Source organism: Oryzias melastigma, linkage group LG23, assembly GCF_002922805.2.
Source record: "Oryzias melastigma strain HK-1 linkage group LG23, ASM292280v2, whole genome shotgun sequence".
In the NCBI taxonomy this organism is placed as follows: domain Eukaryota; kingdom Metazoa; phylum Chordata; class Actinopteri; order Beloniformes; family Adrianichthyidae; genus Oryzias; species Oryzias melastigma.
Window position 1 is genome coordinate 11,546,710 of NC_050534.1, and position 12,660 is coordinate 11,559,369.

A 12,660-nucleotide genomic window follows, 5' to 3' on the forward strand; every position below is an offset into this window, starting at 1 on the left:
AAAAAAAAAAAAAAAAAAACAGAATTCAGAACCACAATGAGCTTGTCAAAACAGAAAAAAATTGTTTTTCTGCGCAAAAGTTTAACCCCTTCCTATATATCGCTAATTTGCACTTGACTATATGATCTATAAGTCCACTTTAGCATCACCTTGAATGAAAAAATAAAACACAAAATAATTTTTTTTACACAAATAAATTCAGATATGATTGTGGTTTATGCCTAAATTATATTCCATTCATTGCCAGAATCTGCTGAATCCCTTTCGGGGGTTGCTGGAGCCTATCCCAGCTACTGACAAGCGAAGGTGGGATTCCCCCTGGTCAGATTGCCAGTAAGTTGGAGGACGACACACACATACATGCACACCTAGAGGTAATTTTCAAAACTTTTTAAATTTCCAATTTTATGGGAAAAAAAAAAATCTTCAAAGTTTTTTTCTAATTCAAGGTGATGCTAAATTAAGTGGAATCCTAGATTAAAAGGCGGGTTCTTGACGACATTTGGCGTTAAAAGTTTAACACCAGTCCTCACAAGCAAAATCTAAATGAATTAGTGAAGACAAATAAGAAAATAAAAGGAGAGAACTGTTATGCTAGGATACACTTCAAGGTACATCAGGTTTGAGAAGCCAGAGAAGCTCCTGGTCAAAATGTGGCTAATTTTCAATTGTTTTAAAATCAACTTTTAACCTCATTCGTACGATAGTCAATGCACACATTTCTCATTTTTTTATGTTTTAAAACCCTTTGTATTTACATTTTTCTCTCTCTTTTTAACCCATTGTGTATGACTTGGTCCATGCTTTTTTGCCCTGTAGTTCATCATCATTCCACTAGGGGCAGTAGAAAGACTTTTCTAGCTCATTTCAAAATGGTTGCTCCCATGAAATCTCACTTTTGGCAGTGAAAATTTAGCTAATTTTTAAAGCTTTATGGTGAGAATAACTCTTCTATTATATTGTTTTAATGACTATATGCTTTATTTAAAAAGTGTAAACTTTGTTGATGATTAATTCTTCATAATACATGTTAAAAATGTGTTGATCAAATTTGTGACAATAGGTAAAGAAGGTGCTCTTTTTCCTATAACACTATTTTACATCTTAAACTAACAGTATCTTGAGCAAAAACGTACCAAATCACCCAATGTATCATAACTGATACTTATAAAAATTATGTTGTAAAAAAATTGTTTATGGATTTAGAAATGTCTTCATTAAAAAAATGAACTTTCTTTCAAATCTTTGATGTTTTACGAGGTTAATAAAAATCTGTATTTGTACAAATGTTGAAGCAGAGCGGCAATTTAGGAGCAAAATTGCAAAGATCGGCTAAAAACGATGACTCAGCATTTGTGTCGGCACAACATAATAATTGACTTGTTAAAAAATGATGGCCGCTTCTTATGTTCTCTGTTCAGTGTCTCTCTAGAAATAAAATAAATGTGATTTAGAGACTTCTAAAGCTAGCTAGGACTTTCTTTGAACTCCAAAAAGGCCAAGAATATCTCATATTCTTTTAAAGTGCACCTACAAAAGCATACATAACACTTGCCAGGCACAGGAAAGCGCACACACCACATGCACGTGCACACATCAACAAACCGCAGACACATCTTTGAACTCTAGTGAATCAAAGACTCTTTCATTTGGTAGATTCTACAAACTTCACTCACAGTCTCACATCCTCAAAGTGAGAGCTTCAGCTAAAACAAACGTCTGAGGAGGAAATGTGGTCCTTTAAATTTAGCCACTGACACAACTGCTCCCATCTATGGTCATGCACTTGGAAGAGTTGCACCAAACATGGCTGTAGTTTTACCACTGTTTCCAGAAGCTGAAATGAGCCAGATGCACGAGGCAACAACTTCTGTAAGAAAAAAAAAGAATTATGTAATGTTGAAGCTGCAGTTTCCTGTCTGCGGCTTCTGTTTGCACTCACTGAGCTATTTTCACAGGGCATGTTTTACTCAGCAGACTCACTTTCAGGTGTCTAAATCAACAACATGGCAGCTCTCACTCCTCTTTTTTTGGGTCACACATCACATCTGAAACCTTTCTCCACCCGTTCCAACCTGCTTTCACCTCTTTCCCACATTCTCTGTTGCCTCCTCCTCACCGTTCCTCATGACTTCCTCTCATTTATAAACCTCCACCTCTCTTCTGTTCCTCCACCGGCGTCCCCGCTCCCACTACAGATCACAGTGTCATCTGCAAACATGATCATCACCTCATCTGTCAGTACGCATCACCACGACAAACAGGAAAGGGGATCAAAGTTGATCCTAAGGGCAGTCCCACCTCCACCTTAAACTCCCACATCTCACCACTATCTTTCTGTTCTCATGAATTTCCTGTTAAACCTCAATCTTCTCTTGGAAACAGCAGCTCCTCTCGCTGAGATCAGATTAAAAACACGTGACAGATCTTTCCACGAAAGCCCATCAAAGGCCAAACGTCTTCATTTTCTATGTACACAGATGTTATCACTTTCCTGTTTACCTTAAGTTCATCTGTTCTGTGGGTATTTGTGCCGCCGGTTCATTTGTGGTTTGAAACATTAATTTTAAAATGCGTTACTTGTTGCTGTTATTATTATTAGTATTGTTGTTTTGTCTATGTATACAAAATAAACAACATTTTTGTTTGTAATCTTAAAATGGGTTTCTTTGTTTTATTGCATTAAAATTAAATGGAACTCTAATAAAAATCTGATTAAAAAATATATTAATAATTTTATTATTGTATTTGTTTTTGTTATATATTTGTTTATTTATTATTATTTATGTATGTATTTATTATTATTTATTTTCTGGTCTAATCTTCGTGGATCAGACAGTCGTCCTCTGTGTCGCTTTAACAAATGAGTTTAGTTGGTCTTGCATTATAGCGCTGTAATCTGCTGTGATTATCATTAATGACATGTAATTACAATAGCGTCACGACGTCACTTTGGGGTGGTTGCTCACTGCGTCTGCGCCAAGCGACCCGGCTCTGGCAGCTGCGGGGATGCTGCCTTCACTGTTATCGTAAAAATGAGCACGACACTGTTTTTGCCTGTAATAAACGGGGGCGTGGCCTGCATCCTTACATTCCTAGTTCTAATGTTTACATCTAAAGAATAAAAGTCATAAAACGTGGTGAATAATCAACATTTAATTTTATTATTATTGGTACTTCCTTTTTTGGCGGTGGAGCTCAAAGCAGACAAAACATTACTTTAAAATCACAACACTCACACATTCAATAAAATAAACCAAATAAAATACGTAAAATAAAACAAAATTAAAAGTTTATTTACAAAAAAAGAAGAAGTAAATGACTTAAAAGTCGAATTGACTTGAAGTTACCATTTTTGATCTATTCATTTATTGTAAACATGTGTCATTTAATTTTATAGGTTGCTAAATGGGATTTTCTTGAGTTTTCATAATGAAGTCAGTAATTCCGAGCTGCACTTGAACGCCACATCCGCTACCGGGAGGTACAGCGCCGCAGCTCTCTTTAGAAGGGCACAACAACAAAGCATGTGCAGGAGGAAGACGCACTAATCTGTCCACACACTGACGGATCATGGCCGGCCGACGCGGTTCTCCCAGAGAACCCGCCGAACCAGAACCGTCCAAAGAGAGCCGGAGAGCGGGGGAGTCCGTGCGGGAGCTGCCGCGGTGGATGCGGCTGTACTTCTACGGGATGCACGGCGTGACTTTGGACGTCCTGCTGTCATCCCTGCAGGGGGTTTTGAACCACCGGGACCCTAAGCTGGTGGGCTTTTCCTCTCCCTATCTCTGCGTGATGCATTCACTGACCCACTTCGCGTTGGAGAAGATATACTCTCAAAAGAGGTGTTTCCAAGGTCGACCCGTAGCGTTTCATCTCGTCTTCTACCCGTCAGTCTACATCGGACTCCAGATCCTGATCGGGAACGTGAAGACCCTGACCGAGCAGGTGCGGGTGGTGTCTGGGACGCAGCTGGTGCTGCACTACATCCTGGCTCTGTACTTCTCTCAGGTGTTCCACAGAGGGATGTCCCAGCTGCAGTACCACCCTTCCTCCTTATGGACCAGTGGAGGTCAGCGACCCCTCCAAGCCCTGCCAGGGTTTGCCCGGTTCCTCTTCTTTGGGATGCACGGCTTCCTGGATGAGGTGTTCTTCACCTCCCTGTTCAACTTGGTGGAGAAGTCTGACCGGAGCCTCTGCGGACACACGTCTCTGTGGTCCTTCATCATGTATGGGAGCTGCAGCTTCGTGGTGGAGAAGCTCTACCTTCATCTGCACTTCGGCCGAGGCTGGGGGACCCTGAGGCGGCTCCCCATCTACGTCTGCTTCATCTACACCTGGGAGTTCACCTGGGGTCTGATCCTGCGGCAGTTCGACGCCTGTTCCTGGGACTACTCCCACTACCCCCACAACTTCATGGGACTCATCACCCTCCTCTACCTCCCGGGATGGATCTGCTTGAGTCTCTACCAGGACATACTCTCCAACGTGTTGCTCAAAATCAAGTGGGTCAAAGAGGTTGTCTGCTTGAAAGTGGAGAACGGAGAACTTAATGGACAAACAGAGTCAAAGAAAAAAAAACTTTAAATGTGTTTTTTTATTTTATTTTGAACACCTTTTAGCTAAAACGTGGCTTAAAGACCTACTCAAAAAAATTATTATTACAATTATGCTGCTTGGATCCAAAATTTAAATAAAATATATTTAATTTTCTAGGACATAGTTTTTTACAGATCGGCATTAGTTCATTGAAAATTTCCCTATGAGTTGTGGGGATGACGGAGTAAGCCCGCCCCCACTTCCCCTCATCTATATGTTTGCACACTTTTCCTAGTTTTCTTCTCTGATGTTGAGTCGGGGTCGGTTTGTTGGCTAACAGGAAAAGTGTAACAATCACAGCCTAAACATAAACATTTGTTGTCTTTCGAATAAACAACACATAGCCAAATTTTAAATAATTTCTGTAATCTTCACAGGAAAAAATAATACTAAAAAGTGGAATAGAAAGTCATGTTATATGTGGGTCTGGATCGGACAGATTGAGAAAAAATAAATAATATTTATCTGATAATTCCCAGGAGGCCGGGCTAAACGTGGAGGAGCGCCGGATCCGGCCCGTGGGCCGTAGTTTGGAGACCCTTTGACATTTTCTAGTGCTGTCCGAATCTACAATTCCAAGATTGAGCAAAATAGAAATTTCCTAGAAGTCTTTGCAAAAAACTAGTGAGCATCGACGCTCACTACATCAGCGTATATAGACCACGATGCATTGCGGTTGAAAACATTTTTGCGTACAAAATTAGTTTGACGTATTTTTTTAATAAACTGTCCACATTTTCATCATCAGAACACAGTGGATTCATAAATTGACGTCGTGAAATAATTTTATTGATTCAATTTTCACTTTGTGAAACAGGTGAAGTCATATGTGGCGTTTAGAAAGAAAAAGAGCGAAAATGGTGTTCGTATTACTTTTAAAATTCAGAGCACTGCATAGCTTTTAAATAGTTAGGGATTAGAGTGGGAATTCAGACATAGTCCCTCATGCTAGCTTAGCTTCACAACCCCAAGCTAACATTAGCAGTGAAAAAAAATGGCGAGAAATATTGGAGCTACCCAGCCATACAGTTTTAAGCTAGCTCAGACGAGGAGAACAAAGACGTTCGTGGATCTATTTATCCTCGTTTCCACTGAGCGGTACGGTACGGTCTGGTATTTTGTACGTTTACATCATAAAATGGACCCATTATACTTAACCGAACTGTACCGTTTTTGGGCCCTTTTTGATTATAGGTCCATAGAGAAATGGAGCGGTCCAGTTAGGCGGAAGAAAGCGTCTGTACTTCTCTTCGCTTAAACAACATTAAAGTTATATATATATATATGATATATATATATATATATATATATATATGTATACATACATTTTTATATACTTTGTATATATATATATATATATATATATACAAAGTAAATTCTCTTCCCTTAAACAACATTAAACGTTTTTTTTAATATATATGATATATATATATATGTATACATACATTTTTATATACTTTATATAAAAATATATATATATAAAAAAAATATATATATATATATATATATATATATATATATATACAAAGTATATAAAAAACTTTTGCGGTGGTCGCATTACTAAGACACAAAGCTATTGGACTTCTCCCCGCATGCGGCGTCACGGTCCAACTTTGCGTGGAAATCCTCACCTGAATTGCCTGCACCACTCTAAACCGGACCGTACCATACAATACCACTCAGTGGTAAAAAAAAGGCTTTTGTCTACAAAAGTATGCCTCAAAATGGAGCTTTTGGCTTGCCGTAGTAGCACCCCTGATGCATCTACTAGCTTTTTTAAATGGCGTCTGCTTCTGATACACAATGAAAGAGAAACTGCTACAAGAACATGTTAAAACACAATTTTCATCGCAGTTTCAACTTAAAAGAGACAACACAAAATTGACGTTATAACTAAAGATTAAATCTGGTTCCATATTTGAAGATATGGTACAGCAGCTCTTCTTAAGTCACAGCTGGTTATTGCTGACAGTTGCACATTTTAAATTGCAGGAAGAAACGGCTGCTATTGAGTTTGAGGAAGATGTGAAAATGGAAACTATTGATCTATTTTATTTAAATAAATGCTTACCAATTGTACTTTGATCTGGGGATGTGATCAGAATCACGCTTCATTGGAAGTTAGCTCGAAATAGAAACATTTCTGAGAATTTAAATTTAAACCTACAGCTGAAAGCTTTAAAGGTAAAACTCAGTTTCTTTTACACATCCACTTTAATTATATGGCTCTTGAAAAATATATGTAAAACCAGAATATATTATTTAAGTTTTTAGCATGATATAATGTAATAATTTAATGGCTGCCTCTGGGAAAATACTTGTTTACCTAAGATGGTTGAAATTTAATCTCTAATGTTATGGTTTTCAAACCTAAAACTTCCCGTTTTTGTGAATTTCAGCTGCAGAATTGCAATTTTTATTCTATTTCTCTTTTATGTACTTTTCGTACAAGCACGCTTTCACTCATCTGCATGATAAAACTGCACAAAAAATAGTACGTCACCCATCAAACTGCATGTTTTTCTACCTAAAATTTCCAGTCGAGAGTCATTTTTTTTATTCTTAGAAATAAAAAAATAAAAAACTAAGATTCTAAACATGACTTCTTATAGACGATTGAAGCCACAGATGAACCGAAACATAAATGTAGCAAAGACGAGACGGCATAAGTGGATATTTGGAGCCGGGGGAGATTTTACTGTGAATATTTTATGAACCAAACATTACTTTGCTCGAGTGCCTTGATGTGCAAACAGAGACCCGATCTGCACAAATACTTGAACCCCAGGCTAAAACTAAATTGCAAATTATGTCACTAAAAGTACGTCTTTATTTATCTGAAATGCAAAATTGTGTCTTAAATACATCATTTTGCACTTATTAGAACTATTACGGAGCATTTCGACTGTTCTGCTGTTGTTGCTAGTTTTTGGCATTCTGAAACACTTCCACCTACTGCCACATGAATAACTTTGTACATCTAACAAAGACTTTATGGCCGAAAACTGTACTGAAATTATTCTACACTTCTGTGTTTTGCACTTTTGTTTAAAAAAAAAAATTAAAATGCACGGAAACTAAATTAAATGCAAATTCCTTTTTACGATTGAAATAAAAAACATTTTGATTTGATTAGAAATGAGTGAGTGTCTTTTTGTAGAAACTGTTTATTTATCTGAAATTGTTTTATTCTCTAGGGCTGATCATTGATGGGCTTTTTTTGGCTACAGTTACTAGTAACAATAGTTGAGGATTTATTGATTGGTAAATTTTTTTTTCTGAGGTTTTCCTGTGTCGTTCTCAGCATCTCCACTTTGTGCAATAACAGAAACTGAAAGTGAATATGCTTAAAATGAGTCATTCTTGTGATTCAGGATTAAAACGTGTTAGAAAATGAACTGGTTCCCTACCTTTACGGCTTCTCCCTATCCCTACATTTATCCCTCCAAGCGGTGAGATTTGGAAATTCGGTCGTTACTACCATCAACAGTCGTCGGTCATCTACGTTAGCTGCTACTGCCTGAAAAACACATAACATTATTTTATAACTTTAAAAAGTCGCTATGGCTTTTCCGCAAAAGAAACTGTGGGACACCCTTACTGCTTCAAATGCCTCGACAATTGGAGCAATCGGGAGGAGTGCAATTCACTAAGTAACCACTAGGGGGTAGGTCCACAAGAAAGTCAGTTCTTTTTCCTGATTGCAAAAAACATTTTTTAACCTTTATAACAAAATTGTGTTTAGTCACACATGCTGAGGATTTTTTTTGTTTGTTTTTGAGCAGTAACATTTACTGTTTCTATTTACTCTTTAAGGCTTTAGCTCCAGTGTTGACATACTTTCGAGTAACTCCTCAACCGCTTACAAACGGATTAATTCAATCGCAGAGAAAAGCGGCTTTGCATCCAAAACAGCCATTTTCCAGTAATCGTGTGAGCTGTCGAAGATTCTGGGTACGTCAAAGAGCGTGTGTGTCGTTGAGAGGTCACCTGCGACAGCTCTGGTGTTAAAGGGTTAACAAAAATATTTACTCAAGGCAAATAACTTCAAAACAAAATTTTTACATTCATGCTTTCAATTACTTTCATGGAAAAATATATATTTTTTTCAGATTAAGTTACATTAGTGTTTGTTACGATGTCACCTGTGACAGCTCTGGTGTTAAAGAGTTTCCCCAAAAGACGTTTTCTTTTTTGCTAATAGCAGGACATTTAATTCTTAGTTCCGTAAATCTCTAACATCCTTGAACGTGCTGGTTCGTCAATCACACATTGTCAGAATACTTGAGTTTGGTGACATTTCTGGCAAGGACGCCAACAAATGAAGCCAAAACAACTGATCCATCCATCTATCCATTTTCCTGTATCCCCCATGGGATCATGGGAATTTCCAGAGCTTAACTGTTGAGCCAAGATGGGGTACATCAAACCACAGGACCACAATCACACAAATTAACCTATGAAGCATGTATTTGGACCGTGACAAAAACATGCTAACGTTAGGACATGCAAACTTCACATAGAAAGGACCAAGATGGGGATTTGAACCAGAACCTTTAAGCTGTGAGATGAGTGTGCTAACCACTACACCACTGTGCAGTTTGAATCAACACAAATAACAAAGTCTTACTTGCACTTCATCTCTTTTACAAGCAGAGAGACTGAACAGGAGGAGGTTATCAAATCATTTTTAACCTGCATAGACGGATATTTCACTCCTTTTCGCTCGGTTTGTTTTGCTTTAGAGAAGGCTCTGAGGGGACCTCCCAGAAACGATGCTCCCGAGACTCTCATTAACAAACTTTGTTATTGTACTAAGAACCATGAGTAAACACTCACGGTTTTGTGGCCAAAATTGAAGTTATGTCCTGTTTTAATCTTTTTTACTTCCTCAATAGATTTCAATTTTGTGAGCCCAATGGAGAAACTATATAATAAATAGTTCCGTATCTATTTTTTTTTAACTACAAAAAAGTAGTTGTTTAAATCTTTACCAAATCTTAGGTACAAAAAACAAGTTGCAGCAACAACTCTTCTTTCATTTACATAAAGTCAAATTCTATGCAAACAAATACCCACAGGGAGTGGGTAGAGCTGCAAAAACACATCTCTGAAACACTTTTAAGCATACGTCCTGGAGTTTTTTTTATGTGTTTATTATTTATTTATTTATTTATTTTAACATTTTCTCTCTGTCAAGCATGCCCAAATGTTTTGTTGGAGCTTCTTAAGACATTTATAAAAATATAAAAGTAAAAAAAAGTTGGCAAATAGCCTAAAAAGAATAGTTTTACGTGTATGTTTTGAACTACTTTTTCAAATTAATTTACGTCAAAGCTGTTAATTGTCATGTGATTCTGTTCATCCTGAAAATGTGAATCCTGGTGTGATTCACCACAGATGGACTATCCAGCTAACCAAATAAAGGGGGAAAAAACAAATATAGAAGAGAACATACAAAAATTAAAGACCAAAAGAACAATACATTTGCGTGTTTAAAGGGTCCTGTTTCACCACAGGAAATGACTAAAGACTGAAAACCATCATGGTTTTATGGGTTGTTATGTCATTTCTCTGTTGACGGGGGCATACATAAAGAAAGTCGAGCTTAAAATTCAATTTTTTAGTGTTTTTTCATTTAAATCGTTGTGAATCAGGAGCCAACGAAAAAATACAGTTTGCTAAAGAGCGCAGAAAATACGTTACGCGGCTCCGCTCTATTCAGGTACATCCACTTGCAGATGAATTGATCCATATACGTTTTAGTTTTCATCATCCGAGTCGGCAACAGGTAATGTGGTAATGTTAGATTGGGGGTGTGAGGGGGTGGTTCACACGACACGCTGAAGTATAGCAGAATGGAGGCCGCTTCAATCCGGCGCCCTTGTTAACCTATAGTGTAGTTCACACCAGATGTGAAGCACCTCGGTCCTCTGTGATCAGCTCCAGTCGTGCAGCGATTGTTTTTGGCGTTTTGTCTATTTTTCAAACTTGTTCAATTTTCAAAATATAACCAATAATTCACAATAAAATACTACGGTTGACAAATGCGATCATATTTTGCATCTGAACAGATTGTAGAGATGAAATCATAGTATTGGCCCCTTACTCGCGGGGGTTAGGGACTGGAGACCTCCACGAATACTGGGAAATTTCTTTGAAAGCAAAAGTTTCTTGAGTTGTCTGAGTTTTTGTGACAAACCGGAGGAGTCTCTGAAAAAACACAGATCAATATAGTAAGCCGACTAAGGAGCAGTGTTTTTGGGTGTCTAAAAACACAATCAACGAAAGAGACAGAGAGCAGTTGGCAACAAGTCAAGATGGACGATGTCCAATTCATTGTAGAAGCTGTAAATAACCACAGCTGAACAGAAATGCCTGTTGACCATCGTGAAAAAACTAGAAGTAAAGCAGATTCTGCACGATTCGCTTTGCGGCCCTTCCGCATGCGGTGTGAATCCGCCGTGAGCTAATGGTCATAAATAGACCTCTCACTTGACGGGAAGAGGGGTCGGAGTTGCCAACATTCCTGCCCACAACTCAGAGTCAAACTTCTAATCTCGCATAGATTGGCATAGATTTTTGGATTCTGGTTAAAAATAACATAATTATTATTAAAAGAAAACCGGGAATCCTTTGAAAATAGATCAAAAGACGATCAAAGCTGAAAAGTAATGTCTGTTGTTGGTGGTTTAGTCTTTTAGACAGACACCTGGAGACTATTCAACAACCCACATTCATGCATGACATGACACAGTTACAGGTAACAGACCCACAGGACTGTAGATCTTTCAAAAGTCAGATTAAACCAAAGCTCCTTCATAAAAGACGGCAGTGTAACTGCAACCCCACCAGTAGGTTCCAGTGTCGTCAATGGACTTTTTTTTCTGTCTACAGCTACTCTGACATGTACTTCAGCAGTCAATTTGAGGTTGTTGCTCCTGATCTAGACGATTTTGCATCTAATAGACACAATCACTGATACAGAAGTCAAATAGAATCATCATAACACAAAAACATGCAAATGTTCCGTCTGTCCGTGAAAGAACACTACGATTACGACCTCACGCAGAGGTTACTCCTTCAGCCGTGTGTTGTTACAGCAAAGAAACCAAACTCCCCACCGAGGTGGACCTCTTGTGTGGAAACCTCTCAGTCCTGGTGCAGAAGTTGTAACCCAAACCCATCCAATCTAACCGAGTGACTTGCTGTCAGCCTCTAAAGGAGCCAGTCAAAATCTGTTTCAGTGGAGAGTTCTGTAACACAGCATTCCTCTTGTTGTTATCACCTGTACATTCTGGGAAACTCTCGCTCCTTCCTGGACGCGATTTGGAACCACCAAAGCAGCCCTACCCGGAATTGGGAGATTAGCTTCATGGAAAACAGATCCGTCAGTGTTACTGGAGTGGGGATGATGCAGATGCTGCGCTCTCACAGACAGATCCGCCCGCTGCAGTGTAGCGTTACTGCTGCCAGCCAATTTTAGAGCAGCTGCTGAACAAATACAAACCCTGGGGATCGTTTGGTTTCAAGGTTTTGCCCTCTGACTTGAATTTCTCCTTCTTATAAAAGATACTGATCAATATTTAAAAGATACTTTTACACGGGTCGGGCACAACATGTGAAACAGGTGAGACGAGTAAACACAGCTTCTCTCATTTCAGTGCAATGCTTAGAAACCTGCATCATGTTCATCCCACTGATTTGATCTATTTAAAAAGCATTCCTAGTGGTCTTTTAAATAAAATTATGCTGTTTTTAGCCAAAAATTAAGAGTGACAAAAGTTTTCTGTTTACATGTTTTCGTACTAGCTTAAAACCCTCTCACAACCCCGACTTAACAATAGCAGTAATACAAAAATGGCGAGCCATATTGTAAGTATCTAAACATACTGTTTAAAGCTGGATCCCAGTTTGGACATGGAAAACGAAAAAGTTCATGGATCTATTAGTTTGCAAATGGATGCAAGAAATGGATCTACATCATAAATAAAATCATTTTTCATCTGTTTTTGGTTCACTGGAGCAATAAAGATAAGCCTGGCATGTGTCTAGAGTTGC

General features: G+C 38.2%; 1 protein-coding gene and 1 long non-coding RNA gene across 2 annotated transcripts in view; one reads left to right on the forward strand and one right to left on the reverse strand.

The window, feature by feature from the left end:
* LOC112155789 overlaps nucleotides 1-12,660 on the reverse strand; it is a 32,944-nt gene that overhangs the window by 11,641 nt on the left and 8,643 nt on the right. The window contains exon 3 of the long non-coding RNA XR_002920846.2: nucleotides 8,010-8,119. This is a non-coding gene — a long non-coding RNA (uncharacterized LOC112155789). The remainder of the gene's footprint in view (nucleotides 1-8,009; nucleotides 8,120-12,660) is intronic.
* Nucleotides 3,097-5,889, forward strand: LOC112155783 (transmembrane protein 229A). The gene has a single exon (XM_036210201.1). It carries the CDS (start codon nucleotides 3,574-3,576, stop codon nucleotides 4,585-4,587), a length of 1,014 nt encoding a protein of 337 aa, XP_036066094.1. The 5' UTR covers nucleotides 3,097-3,573; the 3' UTR covers nucleotides 4,588-5,889.

Coding starts and splice junctions, on each gene's coding strand:
- LOC112155783 (XM_036210201.1), top strand. CDS start 3,574: ATGGCCGGCCGACGCGGTTCTCCCAGAGAACCCGCCGAACCAGAACCG.